This window comes from Xiphias gladius, chromosome 8 (genome assembly GCF_016859285.1).
Source record: "Xiphias gladius isolate SHS-SW01 ecotype Sanya breed wild chromosome 8, ASM1685928v1, whole genome shotgun sequence".
Lineage (NCBI taxonomy): Eukaryota > Metazoa > Chordata > Actinopteri > Istiophoriformes > Xiphiidae > Xiphias > Xiphias gladius.
Window position 1 is genome coordinate 19,050,279 of NC_053407.1, and position 24,963 is coordinate 19,075,241.

A 24,963-nucleotide genomic window follows, 5' to 3' on the forward strand; every position below is an offset into this window, starting at 1 on the left:
ACAGTCAGAAACAGGGGAACCATTGGCAAAGTGGTGAGACATAGAAATTAAGACACAGCTGTATGAGACGAGGGAACAGAAGAAGAGAGAAGAGTCGGAGAGGAGTAGACATTTTGAAAGAAAAGAGTTTAAAGGTTTAAGAGAGCAGATGGCTAATTGTACCCGTGTTTCGCAGCCTGGCAGCAAGTCAGTCTTGTGCATAAGGACGGGAGTGGGAGGAGGAGTGGGAGGAAGGGGGAATAGGAGACGGGAAGAGGCCATGGTGGAAGCTGGATGGTGCGATCAGGCCTTGAGAGCGTGCCACTGGGCGACGTTAGTACGTGGCCGAGCGAGCATGTCTTTCCAGTGCTTCACCTCCGCCGGTCCACTCTTCCACGACAGGTAGATCTGAGAGAGGGGAGGAAGAGAAGGGATGATTATGTGGACCACAGTCCTTTCGGACATGCAATAGGAAACATTGCTGGCTTCATCTACTGTATCTGTTAAAGTAAAGACAGTGTGTCAGTTATGTTAATGTGCTCCGACATTTTTGTGCACAGACAAATTTTGCACGACATTTGACACCTGGTGCACACGAGGCAGCAGTGTCAGCACTGGAGAACAGCATCGCCGCTGCATTTCGAAAATGAAATTTTCCCATAAAAAGCCTTAATAAATGACCATCATGAATGTGAAGGACACTTTCCCACCCTTCTCAAAGTGAATTCTCCAACAACTTTTCTCTAGGGTTAAATTATCTACATTATTAGACAGCAAATTCTACTGCTTATTCTATAAAATCAGGAAGTGCACATATTTAGAATGACAAGACGTTAGAGGAATAGTTCGACAGCCAAGTTAGATGAGAAGACTGATACCACTCTCATGTTTGTCCAATAAATATGTAGCAGGAGCCAGAAGCCGCTTATTTTAGCTTAGCATAAAGACTGGAAACAGGGGGAAACTGCTAGCCAATTGTGTGGATTAAACAAATAAAATAAAGCTTTGGTCAAACAAGGTTTTTATTTAAACCTGTTTTTCCCACACCTCCACCAGAGGAAAGATACATTTTATGCAGACTGAGCTGATGTGAATCTTCTCAACAACCTAAAATTGGCTCATTTACAGCGTTTCATAGTTTATTAAACAGTTTAAGATATGATAATTGAGTGATATATATGTTACAGTGGTCTGTGAGGCCAGTATCTACTCTCTCTCTCCACGTTTAACAGTGCTGTTGCAGCCTTTAAATTAATGTCACAACATTTAATTCAGACTTGTGTCATGTTTGAAATGGTACCGAAATGTTGCTAGTTCTGACCATCCGACAGAGACCAACATCTTAAACTGCTGACACATTTATTTAACAAGGAGCCAAAGGGGCTTATACATTTTAACCAAGGGCAACAAGACAAAGTCAACTGTTACCTTGCCGATAACGTCGTTGCGGCTGAGCCTGTCTTTGTCCATAACGGTGATGATGATGGTGGTCTCTCTCAGCACATGGGCGGGCACGTCGAAGGGGAAGGACTCGTTGAAAATGGGGTTCAGACAGCGCTTCATCACCACTGTTTTCTTCTTCTCTACACGCTTGTCCTTGTGCATTAGCCACACCTTCACATAGGGATCTGCAAGGTGGACGCAGAGTGCAGCCATTTACATGAGAGGGAGGAAGAAGATGCACATGGTAGGTGATTTTTAGGGTCAGGTTTGCAATTACCCTCTTAATTGTTAAAGTTAGGTGAGGCAGTAGGGAAGCAGATACCTAGTTTGAGCTCAAGGTCAACTTATCCCCCGAGATAGGAAACATACAAATGAGGAAGTATTTATGGAAGTAGGTACTGGGATTTGTACTACCAATTCTGGAGCATTATCATATTCTGTAATACTAACTGATGCTGCTCCTACTATGGCAGGAAGCAGTAATTGTACAAAAATATGCCACAAAAAGCACAGTGAGACCTGATACTTTAAAAACTAGCACCAGACTGGGCTGACACAGATTTGGCGGGGAGGGTGAAGATCCCCATAGATATACAGAAAGAGACAGAACAGGATAGAGAGAGGGCAAGGGAGAGACACTTGATGTAATGTCACCTTGCTGCCGCAGCTATCTGCAGTGCGACCCGGCTTAGGAACCAGACGGCAACTGTCGTCTGCACGGACAGGTTAGTAAATGTTTAAGCACAGAGCTCGAGCTGTGTGTGAAGCCACAGAGCTTCCAATGTCATAAGAAGGGCTTCAGACAGGTGAACAAGGATTACAAAAAGAAAGTCTAAACAAACGAGAAGGAATCTCTACCTGAGGTGCCCCCGATATCCATGGCTTTGAGATTGCGCGCTTTGATGATGTTCACAGTGATGGTGTTGGCAGTGGGATTATAGCAGAGTGAAACCAGCAGGTCTCCTCGTCTCCCCTGAGGAACACACACACACACACACACACACACACACACACACACACACACACACACACACACACACACACACACACACACACACACAATGGAGTATAATTCACCCGGTCTAATATCAGATTTCATCAGGGAGTATCAAACTGTGTAATCTTACATCACTGCCCTTTGTGCTTTAGCCCCTTGTGCCAAACACAGATGGCCCAGTGACAGGGCTGGCTGAGCTGAGCTCGTTGCTCACCCTAAAATTATGTAAATCAAGCTCACATGCTGAAAGCAGTCAACAAATGGCATTGGACATGTTTTAATAAAACTGTAATCACAACAACTGGATTTGTCATCGTTCGACCGGATGACCGTCCCTCCCTCTCTTACACTGCCATCACTGCAGGGCTTGAGCTCCTTCCAGAAGGTCTTTATCTGGCCCAGTTCCACCTTGTTAAGGGGGATTGACACCTCTCCAATGGGGTCATTCCTGCTGAAGCGGTCGTAGTCCAAGACCTGAAGGTAAAGAGTGCGCTCTCTCACCTTCTCATAAGGGAAGCCTAACACAAACAGAAACAGATAATACTGAGGAATGTGACAAGTTACAGAGAGTGAAAAACATATTCTTGACAATACAGAGATGGCAGTGTAATCTGCACCATGGAAACAGGGATGAGTTTGGCAAAGGCCAAAGTGCATTTCAAAAACTCCAGGACCAGCCAACACTCCCTTGGATGACTGAGAGGGATCATTATAATCTTGTCACAAAGACATATCGCCTTCATTTTTCAAGAGCATTGGGTATTGTTCTAATTTTGGAAAGGATTTGAGCCTTTTGAACATTATTTTGGCTCATTTACCTTTGTCGTCATCCAAGCACAATGGTCATAATGAAACAAATTCAGATCATACAGGTGTGAGACACCTCATTGCTCTCTGTGTGGTTGTTACTAAACATCTGCAGTTTACAGCACCAAGAATATTGTTTTGTTTTGTTTCGTTTTACAAAAAACTGTTTATTGAGCTGGAGGTTTTATCAATGCAAAAATGTTGTACCAATTTCACACCTCATTATGACTTTTCACACAACTCCCAAAATGCTTGTCATTGCTATGAATGCTCAAAGGGACTGTAAAAAGTTAGGCTTGTGAGTGAGCTTATTTGCTTTCAGCTGAAGAGTTAGATGAGAAGATCGATGCAACTCATATCTGTCTTTTGAATATAAGACTACAGCTAGAAGCTGGTTAGCTTAGCTTAGCATAAAGACTGTAAGCATGGGGAAACACCTAGCCTGGCCCTCCGTTTTTACACTTCAGTGTTTATATGGATTGCACAAACGAGACCTAACGTGTTAGTGAGCTTTAAAGGTGCTCGAAGATGGACTTTGTTACCTTTGGACTGAGCCAGGCTTGCTGTTTACTCCTTTCCAGTCTTTATGCTAAAGAAGCACCTCCTGGCTCTAGCTTCTTGCGTTGTGAAGTCTTTGCCGGAGAGTGAAAAGGCGTATTTTCCAAAATGTCCAACTACTGCTTTAAACAGCTATGCGAAGCTGTTGAAGCTGTGGAGGTCATCCCTCTCAACACGGCTCAGAACATTTTCTATAAGAATGTTTAAAGGCTCTGAGAGCGTATTTTCCCAATCAGCTTCCTTCATCGAGCAGTGGGGTCTCATATGAACACAAGATTATCTGCCAAAGTGTGAGCAGTCATGGTTACTTTCTATATTCGTTTGTACTATTCTTACTAGTTTGAAGTGGGAATCTGGATAAACAACACCCACACAGTCCAGATTAAGTAGCTTATCAGAGTTTTTCAGTGTTAAACTGTTGAATATTAACTATTGTTTTAGCTTACATGCTCAGTGTTGCTTATTCAGTTATGGATATTTAATGTTACAGACATATGCTTAGGATTTGAAACCAAGTTTTCAGGGGCTTTGATGGGGAAAAAAATGGAAACCCTCTTTTTGGGTAGTATGAAAAATATAATGGAAAATGTGTGATGACAACAATAATTGCAACAGTTCTTTGATAAGTAGCTGAATGGAAATAAAACGGACCTTCAAACAGGAAGGTTTCGTTCCAGTGGGGGTTGAGGTTCTTCCTCTTGACCTTGGTTTCCAGCTTGTGCTTCTTGTCGGGCAGCAGGTAGATCTTGACGAAGGGGTCGGAGGTGCCGGAGAAGTCCTTGGCCGGGAGGTCCTGGCCCCTGAGAACTTTGACTGTGAGAGTCGTGTTCTGGAAGCTGTAACCTATGCTGAACTGGATCCGGCCTAGCTTCTCACTGATAGGCCCTTCACCATCATCATCCTCCGAACCTGGAGACAGCTGCAGGGCCACAAATGCAATCACATAAATATAAACACTCACTGCAACAGCAGCAGCAGCCACTCACACAAAAATTTCAATCCAAGGGCACACACTTCCTGTCACAAAAGCACATGAACTCAGACCGTGACAGAGAGAAGTTGTGAGGGGAGGAGATTTTCGAGCTGCATTTCAATCACAGCATATTCCAGCAGCCGCTCAAAGGCAGAGACTGGTCTGACATTAAGAAGACTGAGAGAGTTTAATTTCCTTACTAATGTTCTTAAGACGCAGGAGGTGCTCAGATTGAAGATAGGGGAGCTTTAGACCACCCATTCTCTCTCACAGCCACTCTGACTGCTTTATCACTGCTGTGCACTAAAAGGCCACTATCTGATAGAAAGCAGCAGACAGAGAGAGGGGAGAGAGAGTGAGAGGCAATCAGAAAGAGCAGGAGAGACAGAGAGAGTGCATTGCATGAGGGGCATGGAGAGAACGGCTAGGGGCACAAAGCTCAAGGTTGCCTTTCTGCATTTGCAGCTGTTTTTATAGTTGTTTCTTTTCTCCCTGTGGTTCCACCTTCTGTCTCCGTCCTTTTTTTTTTTTATCTCTCTCTCTCTCTCTAACAATAGCATATATTGGAGTGACGCATTTGAGGACGTTGAGGGAGATAAGACAACCAGCAGTTCATGAGCTCACTTTGTGCAACAGCCCCCGCTGACACTTTGAAAAATACTAGCCTGAGAAGTGGTTTGCATGCAAACACTCTCTGGGAGCATTACCTGACATAGCTTACTCACTCAGAGTTTGTCAATATGGGTTTTAGTTCTGGCAGGCAGAGCAAGTGTGAAATATTTCAAGTCTAATCTATCAAAGAGTGTGAGTCACCTTGGATGGCTTGTCTCGCCTGACTGCCACTGTAGGAACTGCCTGTGTGTGTCTTTTTCTATTATGGCTCCGTTATAGCCACGTGCAGCTGTAAATCAACCTGTGCATGGAGGATGACTCTGCAGTACTAGTCCTACCTGGTGACCAAAAATTACCTCATGTAGCACAGTCAAAAATATGTGGACACCCGAATATCACGCAGATAAGCGATCACTGAACATTTCATTCCAAAACCATGGGAATCGATATGAATGGAACTTGGAAACTGAGATGACTATAAATATGTCCATTGTGGCAAACATCCATATCTGTAACAGGAAAATTTATCTCCACCAAGTAAACAAACATATTTTCAGGCTTGAACTTTGAGACTACAACTTTAAAACTGAAAACCCTTCTTTATAAACTGGTTGCATGGAATTTAAAAGACATGAGCATTTTCCATGCATGTAGGATCTAATGGTTTTGGAGCTTGAGACTCACTAAGGGTTAAAAATCTGAATACTCTGGCTTCTGTTGCTTTAGTTTTGACCAGTCACCTAGTAATCTGTCTCCCCAAGAGTTCCCTAATTTTATGCAAGTGCAGACTGAATCGGGAGCTTGTCCTTTTAAGATTTTCCTTCAAGAATAATTAGTGCGATATTCAATATTTTCATATTGTCGACTAATCCCATGACAAGCCAAAAACTAACACTGAATTGAGCCTACTAGCAATATTGTCTGTGTAGGCAAAGGCTGATATGAATTATTCCTGTGTGTCATAGAGCTTCACTGTTGTCCTAAAATGACAAAAAACACAGAAATGAGCTTCATCGTTATACTAAGTGATATTTTCCTTTGATAGAATGAACATGGACATTCCTCTGAAGGATTGAGTCCATCCCACAAACATTGTACTGGTGCCATAATTAACAACTAGTACCAATTCATCCACAACCAAAAACAGTCCCAAACAAATTTTCTATTTACTCCTGTTTCAGCATCATTTGCCTGCCTTATCCTGTACTTGGAACTATAGGGCCAAAACAATGAAAAACAGCCCTAGATCGGCACACAAGGACATGGGTGTCCGCATACTTTTAGCCATGTATTGTCCCTCAAGATTCATCAACAAAAGAGACAGTCGGATTGATGTCTAGTGGGACAGAGGGTCTTACCATCACCATGTCTCCGGTGAGAGAGTTGGCCAGGTCAGTTACGGAGGAGTGACCATCAGCATCAGGGGGTTGGCCCTTGGGGCTGTTAGCTGGCTTGTTGCCCCTGTAAGCAAAAACAGTTTCACCCGGAGGGAAAACAGCGAGGACATGTGCTGAGAAGCCAACTCATGTCCAGAAAGAGAGAATGTCTGAGCACACAGGGAGTCCAACCTCCACCTGTTTGGCGCTTGAAAACTGCCTATCTGAAATGACCAATTGAGTCCAAGTTTGCTTTGGATAGATGTCACTTTAAAGTGGATTGTGCTTTCTTGAGCTATCATGAGCGAAGCCAAATAAAATCTGCCAAATATTCCACAGATCAACGGCGGGCGTTAGAACTGACGACATTTGATGCGGTGAGTTGTGTTGGATGAAAATTGGAATCTGAGAGGACTACACATATGTCCAGTGTGGCAAACATCCATATCTCTAACAGGAAAGTTACCTCAACCAAACAAACACATTTTCAGACAGAACACAAAACAGAACCACTAAATTTAAAACTGATAGAAACCAATTAATTATCTCCAATCCCCATAGAGTTCATGATCAACCCTTAGTCCCTCTAGCGTAATTAACGAGACACACATGTATAATGACATGTATAGCAACATGACGTTACTGTATATACAGTAGACAGACATGTATAGCAACATGTAGAGGACCAGACGTTTAACAGGACAGATGCTGAACAGTTTCATAAAGTGTTTGTGTGTTTAAATCCCTCAATTATTAATCTTTGCACCTACAACACAAAATATTAATAAAAAGATAAAGTAGAGAGCAGAGATCTCCCATGGCGCAGCTGGTACTTATACACAAATGTTAATAGATGTTAAGTTTAGTTCCTTCACAGGAGGAATGTTGAAAACATAACGTCAAAGTGGGAAAAACATTCTGGGAGAAAAACCTCTATGTTCATACATCATGAAAACAAGAAGAATCACAAAGTGTAAAGAAAAAGAAAAGTCATCAAAAGAAGACAAAAAATTAAAAGAGAATAAATATTATGAGATCAAGGAAGTCATGAGAAAAGATAGAACAAGAAAGAGCCAAATGCAAAAGTCCTGGCAAATGTAATGTGACACATTGGACACACAGCACTCCATAGATGACTGGTCAAGGCACATGGAGAGGCTGAACACTGAAATAACGTTAGGTAATAAACAAACGGTAAATAGAGAAGAAAAACAAGAACAGAAACAGAGAAAGAGAAAGAGAAAAGAAATGAGCAGACGCAGAGAGGATGCTGAAGTTGCAGACACACAAACTGGACAGAAATCATAACGACTGTAGATAAAATAGAAGGTTCAACAAGGAATGTAAGAAATAGAAAAGCAAGCTGAAAATTATTTATCTGTATCAGAAGAGATAGCAAGTATTAATAGCATGAACAGTGAGGTTACAAAAACCAAAACCAAAACAGAGTGAGATTGTTACAAACACCAGCACATTAGAGAGAAAAACAGAGCTGCAAGAAAAGATAGGGAATGAAGGAAGGAAAGCCTGGAAACACAAGAGAGGCTTAGTTTGGTCAATCTGATAAGTATCAAAGAATAAGAGACAAAAATAAAGAGCTATGCACACACAATATCTCTAACAAGAGACAAAGGGGCGAACATGCTAAAGGGAGAAAAAGAGCACAGAGAAGAAAAGAAAAAGACAGTAAATACAATTGATTACCAGGAAAACGAGAGCAAGAACAATCGTTCTTTAAGTAGAGAGCTCAAAATAAACAACATGAGATATAGAATGAAAGAGAAATAAGGTGTAGATATACCATACAAAAATATAACATCACTGAAAACACAAAAAGGGACAAATAGTAAGAACATAGGAAATGCACATTTAGAGTGTTACAAAAGAGGGCAATGTTAAATAGAAGTAATAACTACAAATGATGTGAGTTAATTTTAAGTCTAACCTGATTTCCCAACCATTTAGCAACACTCTAAAAGTGTGGACTGGGGACACAGGGGCCAAAGCACAAACGGGCATTGGCTACGTGTGCATATATAATATATGCAAGTAGTTGTCACTCAGAGAGTGAAGGCAATGCCTTGGACAGGCAGGAAACAAGGAGCCCATAGAAAGTCTGTCTGTCTGGCCAGCATTCTCTGTTGAGCTTTTCACTGAGAGAATCTATGCTTCAAGTGTCGTACTTTTTTGTTGGGTGCGCTACACTGCAAATTTGGATGAGAATTGATGTTGAATGCAATAATGTGTACATTTTTGCGAACGACAAGGACAGAACCAGGGGAAAATATACTGACAAATAGACAGACAGAAAGAAAAGCAAGCAAACAAGACAAGCAAACAGACAATCACTTCAACCAGCAAAGAAACCACAGCGAGACGGGGGGGAAGGAGGGATGTTAACCATTTCGAGGAGGGAAGGGAATATTCATCAATTGGTGTTAGTTGTATTAGTTGCCAAGGGAGGTAAATGCAATTTTTAGGGGCCCCAGAGTTTTTGCACAGACTCTTAACTGCAGGCAACGAGTTTGAGAGGAGAGGAAAAGGATGGGTAAAAACCCTAAACCAAGATCTGAGGATGAGCTAAAAGAGCTCTAAAGCTACGAGAGAGACTTTGAAGGTTTGAAGTAAAACAAGGCACCTCCCTCCTCCTCCACCTCCCAACTATCGATGGGGGAGTGAACGTCTTCAATTATTCATTCTCCTTCATGCTTCATTCAGAGGTTTAGTGCATTCTCAGGTAAGAGCTAGTGCAGCCAGGGGAATGGCCTTTCTACCAGCCCTGCTCTACAGCACCTGAGGAGGTCCTCTGCTCCAGCACTGCCTCCAGGCTGTTTAAACAAAGCGGCTGGGGCTGCAGATCTCTTGTAGATAATAAGGTACTTCCTCCAGATCATACAGTATTACATTGAAAATTAAAATTGGTATCAATTTATTTAACTTCTAAAAAAGCAATACTAATTGTGGCAGATGGTAATACTACAACTGCTACATTTTGGTGCCAGTTCTTTTTCGGTCTGACCCCTTGGGGGTTGATATGGAAATGTATGCTTTAGAGCCTGCAGTTGTCTACAGTATCCAGTGGGAGGCAGAGTGGACTCAAGTTCAGATCAGATTCTCCCACAGCCAAGGCACAGAAAGTGGGCTGTTGGCATAGCAACGGCTCTAGAAACACAGACCATACATATGTGGGTTTGGGGTGTTGTGACAAGAGGCTGTTGGGGAGTGGGCGCAGGGGAAGGGTGTGTTTAGAGGGGTGCAGCAAACAGGCAAACACACTGAGAACAAAGAAGATAAGGTGTAGGATATATGACAGGTACAGGTGAGAGCCTCGCAAACACACACATTCACGTGAACAGACATATGGAGGCAGGCGGGGCCACTTTGGGTTTCACCGTCCTGTGATACTATCCTTTTTTGTTACCTGACCGAGGGCCAGCAGCTCGAAGAGCGGGGGAGGGGGGGGAAAGACACTCCACTTCTAGGCTGGAGAGAGACGCGAGAAAGAAAGCCCAACCCAGCCCCAGCTTTTTTTTTTTTTTTCCAGACACTCAGACTCCCCACCCTACTGCAAACATGTCACACTCAAACAAGCACGCACGCCTGAGACCATGAAGTGATGTATTTCAATGTCTATGCTCAATTTCATAGTCACCCACTAGATCTATCATTCGTCAGGGGCCACAGCATACTTCCCAGGATCATACACACTCAAAACCACAGCAGTGAAGCATGGTGCTGCTTACATAACTTCATCATCCACATGAAACACATGTACGTTCACACTAGAGTCAGCCAGTCATCCCTGCTGCTTCACTTCTCAGGCTTCAACCAAAGACTCGGCTGCGGCATATAAATATGGATGCTTTTGCTGTTAACTAATTACTTCCTGCATTCTGGAGCTGGAAATGAGTCTAAAATAGCATTGTTTACTGAAATACCATTTCAGGAAGGAGCGACAAGGGGGCTGCTAAATACTGCCTTCCGTGTACCTGCTTCTTTGACTGAACTGCAAATGGAAATAGATAACCACAACACAATTCAGTCAGTGCCAAATGCTGATCTTTATAAGCACTATTTTATTTCTATTGTGTCTATTTTTATTAGACGCCGTATTTTAGATATCTTTTAAGGTACTACTTCTTTTAACTTGGGTGGTTAGCAATTGCCCTGTTAACTATGTCCAATAAAATACTAAAAGATACTGTATATGCTTAACATGATTTCTTTCGAGTCCAAAGAGGAGCTTAATGTCTACCCTAACTGTAGCAGTTCAGAGCCACACCTCCCTTTATGGCCTCCCAATACTCTCTGCAATTTAGCATTGATGCCTCTGAGCTCCACTAAAACAACTAACCTAACATTCCAGGGAATTCAGTAACATGAAATCATCAAAACATTTAAAAGTCCATTAAAACTCCAAACAGGAAATGTTTTGAATCCCGATTAAATTCAAAGAGTGCCTCTGAGGTGGAGGCTGATGCAGATGTGCCACCTGTTCTGAGGTAGGACAGAGGAGTCCCAGGTTAATGCTCCTAATAGCTCGTCTCCCCACCTGCCATCAATCTATCCGGGTGTATAAGATGATCATGTGTAGCAGCATGTACCTGCTGGCTAGAGTGCTGCCTTCAACCCCGCATAACGCATGGATGTGCCGAGTACAATAAGTACTCCCCCCCACTACTCTCATGGAAGGAAGATGGATTTGCACTCTGAATTTCCTCTCATCCTCCCCTGACATATGGATGGATGGATGTATGAAGGCACTCAGCTCCTCCTCCTCGCTTTGTGGCTCCTTTTTTTTCCCGCCTTAGCGTTACCTACTTTCCCCATCTCTTAGCATACAGCTGAATGCATCGCAACATTCCCCCCTGTGATGTCAAGATGAGCATTGTGGCCACAGGGAGCCAAAGCCTCAGGGGCAGTCTTAACCTGTGCCCCTGAAGACTCTGCTGATTAGTCGGGCCTGCAAAGCCCCCTGTCACAGGAGGAGCACTGCAGTCAGTCAAACTAGCTCAATTTAGCATAATCTGTTTACAGTACGTGTTTATGTCTAACCACACGCACAGGTTATATCATCTGGAAGCATTTTAAATAGCAGTTTTTTTCCTATTATATAAGAAAACAAGGGTCCCACTTTAAATTCTTAAACCTTACTCTATAGATGCATATAACCTCAGAATGACCTCACATTGCATTAGCGTAAACACACCATCCTCCACCACATAAAGATTAAACTCCTCCTACTCAGACTAATGCAGTTAGAGCACAAACACACAGTCATGACGTTAAATAAATACACATTCATATTGATTTAGGTAAAAGGTCACAACCGCCATCGCTGTGTTTGTCTTAGCCTTTCACGTTTACTTAAGCAATGTAATAAGCTCATACACTGTGAAGCAATATTATAAAGAGCACTTGGCAATTAACAGACCCTCGGAGAAACTCAGAATGCATCACGTCTTTGAGGCAGAGAAATAAGCATCTATATCTATTAATATCTGCAAGATGTATTTCTGAAACTAGAAACGACTCCACGGGCTTTCACAAAATGATGTAACATGTATGGATGAATAATTGAGAGACCAATGTGTTAATGTGGCACAAGGACATATCCCGCCTCCTCTGTCCTGAATCTCCATCCGCATTGGACTGCTGGCTTGCTGCTCAGACAGAGATCTAGATTCACAGCTCTCGGGGATTGTGGCTTCTCTTTATAGCAACACTGGAGGAGAACCTACAGTATAGGTTCACTGAATCGCAACAGAATTGTACGAATGAAGACCAATGGGGCATTAACGAGCCACTCTAACATCCCAATTAAGCTTTCTAAGATCCAGAACCTATGGATGCCTGGGATGTAAACATCTCAGCATGTTTGGCCCCAGCGTCAAAGCAACACACAATTTTTTAATCAAGTTGAGCCATTTTACTGCACAACCTTCCCTCCCTCTCTCCCCCCTGCAAGTGCGTAACCTTGGTTTAATCACTACCACCAACTCTGGCGCAGTTCTAACTGTCAGTCAGATCCTGCGTCACTTCACAAACAAATGGTCATGCGGAGCGCTTTAATACAGCGATCGCGCACAAACGGTTACGGAAGGAGCGTGACGAATATCATCATGTATTGCCGTTTCCAGAGGTGGAAGAAGCGCTCTGATCTTTTACCTAAGTAAAACTACCGACACAACAATGTACTTTACAAGTAAAAGTCCTGCATTCAAAATCCTACTTTAGTTAAAGTGCAGAAGTATTATCAGCAAAATGGACTAAGTAGTCTTAAATTAGAAGTACTCATTCTGCGGTAAAATGTCTCCTGTTAGTGATTATTTATCTTAGTATTTTAATGTTGTATCTGGTCCAGGTGGAGCGATTACTAACTATTTTTACACTGTGAGGTAGTTTAGCCTAGTCACAAGATAAATCTGAGGGGTTGTGAGATAATTATTGGAGTAGAACAGAGGAAAAAACAAACTTCTGTGACACAAATTGTATTCATATTGTGGATGTTGCTCTAATCTTTGCTTTTTTTGTGTGTAATATTGGATAATTTCCCCCCTTTGGGTCTAGAACAGTTATTGGAATGAAACCATCTGTGAAGTTTAGGGGGGAAATGTCTCTTTCGGGCCCCAACTAGACACTGTTTTTTTGTAAGGGGTCATAAGCTAAAACGGCTGTAAACCACTGTAAACCATACTTAAAGTATATTTAAGTATAAGTATATATGTATATATACATAAGTAAAAGTTAAGTAAGTATATTTCATCAATCTACATTTTATAATGTAAAATCTGTATCTGTACAGTAACTATAACTACAGCTGTCAAATAAATATAGTGGAGTAACGGAACTGAGTAAATGTACTTAGTTTCTTTCCACCACTGGCTGTTTCACTAATGTAGGGCACCTTATACCAGCAGCTCTGTGCTTTTCATCCCGAGTGGAGAGATTTCGCTTTGATGTTAACTTTTGAGAGCCACATGAACTTTTCATATTAGCTTCCGAGGCTTTATGTTTGGCCATAATAATTTGCCAGTGACGTTTCGCTCAGACAGATCAGTTTCGTTTAATAAATTCAAGGGGTGTAACGTGAGGGATGCAGGTATGCAGATGAGTGGTGGGCACATGAAGGATATGTTTGATGTAAATGCACAGACTGCGATGATATGGCTACACACAGGGGTGTGGAGAGCGAGAGGCGAATGAAAGAATGGCTTTGTCTCCAGCTCGAAGCAGGCTCGAGAGCCCCGTTTAGAATGAGCAATATGCCAAGAGCGTGATTGATTAAATCATGGTCAGACATCTGTGAAGTCAGCACTAACACCACTGGGAATGATATACTCCCAGCAAGCTTACACCTTGCATTTCTAATACACTGTGGACTTATAATGTTTACTTGAGCCTCTAAATTTAGCATCCAATTAAAGTGTGACTAAATCATTCATTTTAGATTTGAATTTGTAATTTATCACGAAAACAAACAAAACAATACGTGGCTCAAATGGAATTAGTCTACAGCTCAGGAGAGGAATAGACAGGAGCCCACGAGAGGGCCGAAACATTCAAAGCTTTCATTAGATTCAAATCATCATTTTTTTACTCCCTACTTCTCTATTGTTCACAGACTTTAAGATGCCAGTTATTCTGTTTTGACTGAAAGAAATTAAATGAACCTCAGGTTAATCTAAAAAATACCACAATGCACTCAAATACCAAATCACCATTAATCGAGGTGAGTCCTGCTGGCCAAGTGCTGGACCGAGCAGCGTGTGGTTCCTTCTTGCTGTTTAGTCTATTTGTGCATTTCACAACCCATTTAAGGAGGTTTCAAGCCGAACACAAATGCTGGGAAAGCCAGATGTAATGTGCACAGCTAATTACACAGAAAATTGTACTCCTGTGGCTCTACAGGTTTCACACAAATCCTGAACACTTGAGATAGTTCTGATGTTCCCAAATGTGACATTCTTACTCAAAGAACTTTAATGCTTGTTTGTTACTCCATGCAGTGCTACGTTGACTCTAGGAAAAGGCCACAGGACGCTTGGGGGCAATGGACTAACATGAAGCAGACGAGCTAAGAGACAAATATCTCTCACCAGTTGTTGACATAGCATAGCTCTAAAGGCTAAACTTTTTATGATAAGGGTGCTAACTAGTTCAGGGACGACGATTGCTATCTTGCTGAAGATACAGGACACCCTATAAATGTCTCCAGCCCACATGTGCAGCTTCATACTGCAGCTGTGCACTCTAGATAGGAAAACAGTTACCACCTGTATTATAATAGAGGCCTAGTTTTAAATCATGTGACAAATTGATGAAAGACCTGTGAATTAGGAATAATTGGCATGACGAGTAAATCAAAATTCATTCACCTTCCTCTGCCATTTTGTTTTAAGGTGTGTGTCATAATACATATCTCCAAATTGTCTCCAATTTGTCACAGAATCAAAGTGAGGTTAAAACGGCCTAATTGGACTACAGAGGAAATTGAGTGTGTCGCGTCTGCCTAGGGCTGGACCAAACGCGGGCTCTGTGGTGTTACACACCAGCGCAAATATTCAAAACCGTCATCCATGGCTGAAAACGAACAACAAAAGCACAGTGTGATTTGAGCTGTTTGTCTCACATGACACACCACTGTACTCATTTGTAAGTCTTAAACTGTTCCACAAAGAAATTGGTCCAATTCTTAAGCATAGTGCAAAACCAATTATTTTGGGAGATAGGGAGATAACGTGTAAGGTGGCGAGCATAGAAAGGGTTTATTTTTAGCAGCATGTTTATGTAAGTCACTAACATGATGTGGAATAATGAGGAGGCTCTCTGGGCCCTCGGTGGAGCTACAGAGACGAGAGTCTCAGAGCAGCAGAGGGTGATTGAAGGAAGCTAATGAGCAGGAGGGGGAAAAAAGAACATAGGAGTAGAAAGGACTGGGATAATAAAAGCACGGAAATACAAAGGAAATACGACAATTACCAATGGGAGGTCTCTATAACGCAGTAGTGAAAAGACAAACAAATGGAGAATAAAATGGTGGAGGAGAATGTCATTGCGATGGGGAGATAATTATCATGGTCAGGAAAAAAAAGACCACTGGCATGGGAAAAACACTGTTTCATTTGACTGGCCGAGTTTTTACCTGTAAGAGCAGAAAAAAGGACCGCCAGGAGTGCCAGTGAGCATCTCACTTCTGTGATTTATGAGCTCATTACTGTTTTCCAGCTAACATCCAAATGTTTTGTTTTATCTCTGTACTCATCCCAGCATTACAGACATTTTTTCCCCATTTGGTTTTAATAGTCAGCTCTCGTTTTTATTTCTGTAACAGAGTGTCGAGCTGTGGTGCTATTTCGGTGACTCACCAAAAACGCTGCAGAACAAAACTACTCTCCTCTACCTAGATTCTGAAATCATCTAATTTTTCTTCGATATCATATCCTTCACGTCCTTTCATTTGCACCCCATTCTCTCTCATACACACAAGCACTCTCATACGTTATCTGGTACCTCTTCTCAGGAGGGGGCTCCTGATTGGTTGGTGGTGCTGCCTGCGCTGTTTCTTGCAGGTCAGGGATATTGGCAAAGTCATCTTGCTCAGCCACACCAATGGCCAAAGCCAGGACCACCAGCTTCCCTTCACTGGCTCCCCATAAAAAAATACAATAAGATATAGAGACAGAGACAGAAAGAGAAGAGGCGGGAAAAGAGAACAGATGCAAAGGATAGGGAAATTGAACATAAAGAAGGTGTGGTGCAGGGAGAGAGAAGAAAAGAGAGGTCATTGCAGGTGAAAATGAGGACAGAAAGCAGAGAGGCGACGGGACAGTAAGAGACCGTATGAGAGTAAACAGAGAAAGCAGTTACAGAGGAAATGGTCATAAAGGTAAAATCTGCAAAACCACATAACACCCAAGCAGTAACCACTTTGTCCAGGGAAGGATATTAAGAAGATACCTTAAACTGAATGGCCAAATTAATAATGATGTCATGATTTCTAATGAAGTGGTTCCGACAACAGGTGCAGGCTGCGCTCACATCATACAGACAACAAATAATTAAGGGAACGGTTGGTGATTACTTAATGATTGTTAATGGATGTGATATTCAGCAGCTTGCACATCAGCTTCCACACATGTAAAAGGTATGTACAAGCCTGTATGCGCGCGCACACACACACACACACACACACACACGCACACACACACACACACACACACACACACACACACACACACACACACACACACACACACATACACACACACACACACACTCAAAAAACACACCACGCACACACACAGTAATTTATCTACTTATTTAACCTGCCTTCTGCTTTCCCTCCAGACTCACCTTTCCCATCGAACACGCGTGTCGTCCTTCTCCAGAGTTAAGATTTAATTAAGCCTCATTAAGAAGATCTGGACTAATTGTTTCTATTTGAGTGACACAGTATCTTGAGGTGCTCGGTTTATGTCACTGTTTTCTGGGTCACTGCTCTCTCAGTCTCCATGTTGCACTCTTCTCATTTCATCTTCTCTATTCTGCTACAGTTACTTTCCAAATCCCCCTTTCTCCCTTGTCCCTATCCCCTTCTCTTAATTCTCTGCCTCCTCACCACTGTCTTCTTCCCTCCTTCCTGTCAACCACACCCACAGGTCTATAGCTTAAGCCTCTGACTGCATTACAATATCTCCGCTAAGAAAATATGGTGCTGCCGGACTGTGGAAAGATATAACCCTAAACTGCTCAATTGCATCTTTCTTACACACCGTCAAAACCTTTTCTTGCAGCACTGTAAAGCCCTGATTAATAATATCCCTTCTATGCCAGTGGTTCCCAACCTTTAATGTCTGCTACGCTAACAACCTCTTTCAGATAAAGTCAAGTTCACTGACACAAACCATAAATAAATTTGTTCATTTGAAGTGATTTTATTTAAAGTTTCTATTTTTACCATTTATACTTTATTTTCCAGCTAACAATTTCAACCTTTATCTATTACCTACAGCTTATCATTTCAAATTTTATTGTTTATTCATCTTCAAACTTGTATTTTTTTTTTTTTTTTCATATTATTTGAGCTACTCCACAGTCTTTTCACATCACCCCTAGTAACTGCAGAGATACCCCCTGGAGTACACATTCCCACGGTTGGGAATCGTTGTTCTATTCAACATAATGGTATGGTGCTTGTACTGATGTTATATGGGTTATTGGACCCCTCTTCGCCCATCACCTGTTAAGAATTGGCATTTGCACTCAAGAATATTGGTAAAACACTTCAATCAATATGCCAAACATTAAGGAAGCACAAGCGAGAGAGGGAACAGACATTAATGCAAAAGATAAATTATTGATTTTAAGCCAAAAAGCATGAAGACCAATCTCCCAAGAGATCCATTTGGTCAAACGGCTCCAATGGGTAGATATCTGTGTCAATGACATCAACACATTTATTGAGCAATGATTCACCCTGATAGGGAATCTGGCCAAGATTGAAATTAACTGGCTTGAACAATGGGTCATGTCTATTACTGGAACACTCTGTCATCAATCACATGAGGTGTTACTGTTGCAGAGAAGGAAATACAACAACAATGACCTCAATCTCACATTTACAGTGATAGGTGCTATAGTTGGCTATGACCTTGGTGCTTGCATGTGCTAGATTGCTAATGCTCACTTAGCCGGTGGCATTAGTTCAGCTGTGTCGTACTCAAACGCCCGGAGAAGCTTTAATGCACATAAAAAAGAAAAGCGAATGGTGAAGAACTACTGTAAAATGGATTCATTGCAAAGGGACATTAAACACATGTTGTACCTTGGCAGTGTCCTTCCTCATCCCTTCACCACGCCCCTCTCTCCCTCATCATCCCTCCCTCCTCTTCTGGCCTGCAGCAACAATATGTTGTAGAAGTAATGGTGCTGGTGACATAAGATCAATGCTTCAGGGTTAACACAAATCTACACACAGCTGCTTAACCCTTGTTTTTATACTGATGCACAGTGACACGTGGCCTTTGTGATGTACACATGCCGACACACATGTTGTCAGATTTACTATTAGCATGAAAGTTAAAGTAATAGCAAAAAAAGAGGTGCCATTTTACTTGCAAACACTCATGAAATATGGATTAGGCCTGCTGGTGTCTCTACTAAGCAGGATATTTGACATTCAAAATTACAAAGGATTTTTCAGAGATAACATCATCTGATTGAGTGTGACGGTGTGAATATGAAATATATTGTGACTTTTCATGACAAAGGCTCATGAATACTATGAACTAGCACCACTGGCTCTGTCCTGTAAAGACAATTGCAGCAGACAGGTTGAATGTCATCCAAACAGATGTTACTGTTTAGCAGAGCATACAGCGTAAACATTGAACAATTTATCACAGAGTAGGATAGAAATAGCCCACAATATGTCGCAACTTTCTTCCTTTCATGCACCCGATGTCATTCATTCTAAAATTAGGAAAAATGCATTTTGAGACAGATTTGTCAATAAGAATAAGAAGATTGCTCGAGAAGCTTTGCAGTTCATTTTAACTCGTTACTGTTACAGCACTGTGCATTCATATGAACAAATGTTGAAACCCATTATTGCTCACGATTTATCAATTCATTAAACACTCTGTTTCAGTTGAGAGTTGAAAGGATCATAAAACATATCAAGTATCCATATGTACCCCCCCCCCAATAAACATAACGCGTAATGGTTAATAATAGCGTGTGATCTATGACATCTTCATAAAATGAGATGTTGATCCATCTCCTACACAACAACAGGGCTTAGAGCTAAAAGACAACAGCTCATTTACTATATAACTCTACCCTTATTAAAGTTTATAATGGATTTATCAAATAAGCCTCCGGCCTCCTCTTCTGTGTTCAACCCCACCATCCTGAATTAGCATGATAAGCTATAAGATGGACTGAAGTGCCTTTGTAACTGTGTATAGAAGATCCCCTTAACAACAGCAGGATTTAATAGAAGTTACGGTGAAAGCAATTACTACATTTTGTGCAAAGTAGTCCTGCACATGCTCCAAACACACAGTCTCATACAACTGTGAACCACAAAAACACACACCTACATATTACACATTTATACGTGTATACACAGGCACACAGTACATATTTTGACAGACAGAAGTAATATCCTTCCCTGGATATCAGAATAAAACTGAAAGAAAACACCCGAAAGAAGAGGCACAGGAGAGTATTTCAAAAAGGCAGAGGTAAAAGCAGATTAGTCAATACCTAAACATGGCTAGATGATAAACTATTTTATTCTAAGACATTGTAAAGGCATACAGATTAAAGCAAAGAGACACCTTAAACAAATACATTGAATAATTTAATAATTTATAGCATAGCATATGCTGTAAAACACAGGTAGAGTCACAGTCCTAAGCTGGTGACACTAAAAAGACTCCATAAAGATATGAAGGAACAGCTGAAGAGACTCACAGGAAGGACTTGACGTCCAGGCCACGATTCCGGATCTGGTCCATCATGTAATCCCAGCTGCCAGGATTGGCACGTGAGCGCCCTCCTGCTCCACCTCCCCTATAGCGAGAGGCACCTGCTCCTGTTGGGCTGCCCCTTGCGACTCGGGGACCACCTCGTGTACCTGTACCCCCACCCTCACCACCACTGCCACCTCCCTCTCCTCTCCCAGCACCCCCGCCTCCCCCAGGCTGTCCAGGTGCAGTGTGTAACTGTCCCAAGCTCTGGGATGTGGTGGGAGGATGGCCGAGACCAGGGCCCGATGGGTGGATGAGAGGCTGCTGAAGACTCTGCTGGCGTAGCAGCGTCCGAGGCCGGGCCGGCCCAGAGGGGATGTGCTCCAAAGTCGATGCATAGGATAAGACTGGATCCACAAAGCTGGGAGGGCAGAGGAGCAGGGAGGAAAGAGAGCGCGAAGAAGGCCACGGCCGGCAGAGGACAGGAGGATGAGGAGGGAAGAAGGAGTCAGAGGTCACGGAAGAGGAAGAAGAAGATGTAGAAGAGGAACAGTGGCAAGAGGAAGTGAGTTGGTCAGAAGTAGTGAAGTCATGAGATGAGATGTAGAAGAGAGGGAAAGAATCATTAGAGATGAGACAAGGTGGCACAGGGCAGCAGGGAGACACAGCAGAAGAAGTCAGGTTGACGTCAGGTAAGATACAGGAAAGTTCATCCAAACAGGAAGTTGATGATCGCGAGGGGGGGGAGGGGGAAGGAGGAAGGATGGTATTTGAGGACAAAGTGGAGAGGGAAGCAGAGGGAGGAGCGTTGGGAAGTGGAGACAGGAGGAGGAGGAGAGAGAAAGAGAGCAACGTGAGGCAGCAGCAGTAACAGCAGTAGCAGAAATAGCAGTAGAAGGTGCAGCCTGAGTGATCGCTGTGTGCTGTGTACTGCTCATGGGGCGGCGTCGGGCAGCAGTGTGCAGACTGCGAGCTTGCCCTGTGTGTCTGCGTCAGATGGTTAGGCACCTTGTGTGTCTGCGCGGTCTGAGCGTGCTGTTTGCGTGGGGGTGGGTTTCGTGCGGGCAGTGGTCGGATGTGCACTGTCCGAACGGGCGTGGAGCGGTTTTGCGCCGCGTGACCGCGTCGTGGCGTGGGGGTCGAGGCTTTGCTGCTTCCAGGCCTTCCTGATGAGGGTCTTTTGGTCTGATGAGAGATCCCCATTTCCTCTATCCGTCAGTCAACTTTTTCCATCTCTGATAGCCTCTCCTCATTTCGCTCTAAGTCTTTTTCGTCTTTTAAATACATGCTGCACCTCTAGAGACATCCCAACAGCCAACCAAGTCTTACAGTATGACTCCCTCCCTCTGTCAGCCTCTCATTTTCCACTCCTCCCTTTTATAAATGCTGTTTAATTGGCTCATTGCCTCTCTTTAAAATGTTGCCGTATGAAGGTGTGTGACACTGCCTATTTCATTTACTTATGCATACATTATTTCTGTGTTTTGTGGGTTCTACAGTATCCTGTATCATCTTTTTTATGTCTTTTCTATTCCCTAAATATATCCTCCTCTCTCTCAGATTGCTGTATAACCCAGACTACTAGAATTAGGTCATAAGAGAGTTATTCGCATTAGTTAGGTGCAGTTTACTCTGCTTTGCATTACTTCACCTAACATAATTAGGAATAAGGCTTTTAGTGTGCTATCCATCATATTTAACTATCAAAATGAAAGGATAAAAAGGGTAATGTAAGGTTTCTTGTAAATTAAACAGTTTGTGGGCCAAACAGAAGAAAAGGAGTAGAAGAGGAGTGGCCTCACACAGAGACAGAAGGAATGGGATAGCGATGGGAACGATAAGAACAGAGGGTGACGATGGAGGAGAGACAGAAAATGGGGTGCGAGACACAAACACAAGAGACACAGACACTTATAGCCGCCCGAAAATAGAATCCAATTATAGACAGGGGGCAAAAAGAAAGATGAGAAGAGGAGAGAAGGAGGGAATGAGGACTGAGGTAGTGATGAGTGTGTGGAGCGTGATGTGTTGTGGAGGAAGAAATCACGGGTGCGAGGTGCCAAAGGAAGGTGCAAAGAATCATGAAGAACTGAAAATTAACTGCCTCATTTACAACACGCTGAATATAGACCCTAAATCATGTCGTACGTCATGGTTGTGGGATACATGCAGTCAGTGGTCAACATGTACACTTAGGTGCATAAGTATTTGGACAGGGACACAGTTTTTGTAATTTTGCATCTGTACACAATAACAAAGGATTTTAAATGAAGCCATTGACATGTGATTGAAGTGTAGAATTTCATCTTTAAATCAAGGGATTCAACAAAAATACCTGTTTAGGGATTACAGCACATTTTTATACATAGTCCCTCATTTTTAGAGGCTCAAAAGTAATAGTAACTGACAATCAGTTTTCCCACATTATTTCATGACAAATTAAGCAGACAAAAGGTTTGGGGTTCTAGACCTTCTCGAGGCAAAGAACTGGAATGTTCTTCAATGGCCAAGTCAGTCACCTGATCTCAACCTAACTGAGCCTGTTTTTCACTTTCTGAAGACTAAACTGAGGGCAGAAAAACCCACAGACGACAAAAGACAAGGCTTGGCAAAGCATCTCAAGGAAGGAAACTAAGCATTTAGTGATGTCCATGGGTTCCAGACTTCAGCCAGTCACTGACTGCAAAGGCTTTTCATCCAAGTATTAAAATTAATCCTTACATTTATAATTATGTTGGTTCGTCCAATTACTTTTGAGTCACTTAAAATGAGGGACTATTTATGAAAATGGCTGTAAATCCTAAACGGTTAATTCAATATTTTTGTTGAACCCCTTGAATTAAAGCTTAAAGTCTACACTTCAATCACATCTTTATGGCTTAGTTTCAAATCCATTGTGGTGGTTTACATAGGCAAAATTAAAAAATTGTGTCAATCTCTAAATACTTATGGACCTAACTCTAGTTCACATTTCAGCCTAAATCTTAATTAAAAGTCGGCCTGGCAGCGTATGATGCATTATTTCAGTCAGTGTGTGAAAATGAGACTATTTCTATGTCGCATTGTAGAAAGTACACTTGCAGACGGTGCAGTTCCTCACATAAACAAATCATATTCTCCTGCAGATTCAAACAGGAGACTGTAACAGCTTGAGTAACTATTGTTATCTTCTCATGATGACGAGAATTCACATTTCCCTTGTGCTCACACCTTGATCTGTTCCCACACGCTCACCTTGACACCTGAGCTGCACTTTCCTCCCTGCTGAACTTGAACTGACTCTCCCTGTTTCCTGTAAGAACTGATTCATTCATCTGATAACAGCTGCTGCTGAGCTACAAACTTGTAAGAGTAAAATTTGCATAGTAATACATAGTGTTTATCAGTGACTAAAATGTTCACTTTTTTTATGCCCGGTTCTGAACTCACTTGCTGGGTCTCAATCCTCCGGACTGCATGTGGCCCTGGACGGTCTGCCACCTCCCGGCCTTCACTCCCTCTGTCACCATGCTCTTCATGCTGTCACTGCGACAAGGACCCCCCCCTTCATCCCCATGCCCAGTTGCTGCCCCCTTCTGACCCCCTGACACTGCCCCACTAAGAGAGAGAGACAGGGTGTGACGTTCCCACAGCAGACAGAGAGTATAGAAGAGGGAGAATAACGAGAGGCAGAGGAGAAAAAGACCAAAGAGTGTGAGAAAGACAGACACAAACACACACACACACACACACACACACACACACACACACAGGAAAATAGATTGAGCAACCACATGGCCAAGGAGGTGAGACAGATCAGTAGAGTGTGTGAGGGGGCAGGTCTAGTTTTCCGGGCCAAGTGAGAGGCAGGTGAATGAAAAGGTCTGGAGTCCAGTGTAGAGAAAGAGAGGGATGGGGGAGTGGAGAGCAAGGAAGGAGAGGAGGAGGAGGAGGAGGAGGAGAAGAATTTACAGGGAGCCTGTGAAGGGGGGAAAACCAGCAAGAAGTCACTCCTTTGGGCCTGGAGGACCAATACTACAGATGCCAGCATTCACTAGCGGCAACAGTGTGTGGACACTGGTCATTTAGTTCTCATGCTCTCATTCATTTAGGCATTTGGGGCTTGAGATGTGCTGCTATACAAGGCAATTCAACAGTAGCAACTCAGAGCAATGGGAGGACTTATACTGAAGTGCTTCATGAGCAAATGATCGACTCATTTGGGAAGTCATCCAAAATGACATTTGATTAAATGCAAGTGCATCTGTTAGTCTGTAATATTTCTTTTTTTTTTTTTTTAATCTACTTGTCAGTTGATCACCACTTAGCATCAACAACAGTAAACTGGAAGTAGTGAGATACCTGTACCACATAGTAGAAAATATCATGAAGGCAATCTAATCATATCAACCACCATAAGAGGTATACAGTACACAAATTAATTATTGTTCATACTTTAGAGCAGTTGCCAACTCAGATTTCCTCTCAAAACGGATTTTGGGTTTAAAATGTCATGTCTACTCTGAAAGCAGTGACGATCAAAAATAAAGCACAGTAGTGCCCTCTGGTGACATGACTACATTTCATTAATATGCATGGTGCTCCTGCTCCAGGATACACAAAATATGAGACACAGAAGACGCTGTCGCCTGGTGTGTAAGCGTGGGATCGAAGGGTGCTACACTTGCATCATGTCCCTTTGAAGGGGCACCCTTTCACATTTAATTCTGACCAATTGACCTAAAAGTGTATGTGGATAAG

General features: G+C 42.5%; 1 protein-coding gene across 1 annotated transcript; it reads right to left on the bottom strand.

The window, feature by feature from the left end:
* Window positions 1-282: 282 nt before the first annotated feature.
* On the bottom strand, window positions 283-21,426 carry syt7a (synaptotagmin VIIa). Its single transcript, XM_040133709.1, has 7 exons — window positions 20,228-21,426; window positions 6,728-6,830; window positions 4,436-4,703; window positions 2,768-2,937; window positions 2,281-2,395; window positions 1,408-1,607; window positions 283-387 (listed from the first exon to the last, which is right to left on the bottom strand). Exons 1-7 carry the CDS (start codon window positions 21,424-21,426, stop codon window positions 283-285), a joined length of 2,160 nt encoding a protein of 719 aa, XP_039989643.1.
* Between the last annotated feature and the right edge of the window lie 3,537 nt (window positions 21,427-24,963).

What these genes read in the sequence shown, in the direction of transcription:
- syt7a (XM_040133709.1), bottom strand. Translation starts at nt 21,426, where the DNA reads ATGGGGATCTCTCATCAGACCAAAAGACCCTCATCAGGAAGGCCTGGA. An exon ending in CTGGACGTCAAGTCCTTCCT is followed by an intron (nt 6,831 to 20,227) that starts GTGAGTCTCTTC and finishes TTTTGCTTACAG; the next exon opens with GGGCAACAAGCCAGCTAACA. An exon ending in GGATATCGGGGGCACCTCAG is followed by an intron (nt 1,608 to 2,280) that starts GTAGAGATTCCT and finishes TCCACCTTGCAG; the next exon opens with ATCCCTATGTGAAGGTGTGG.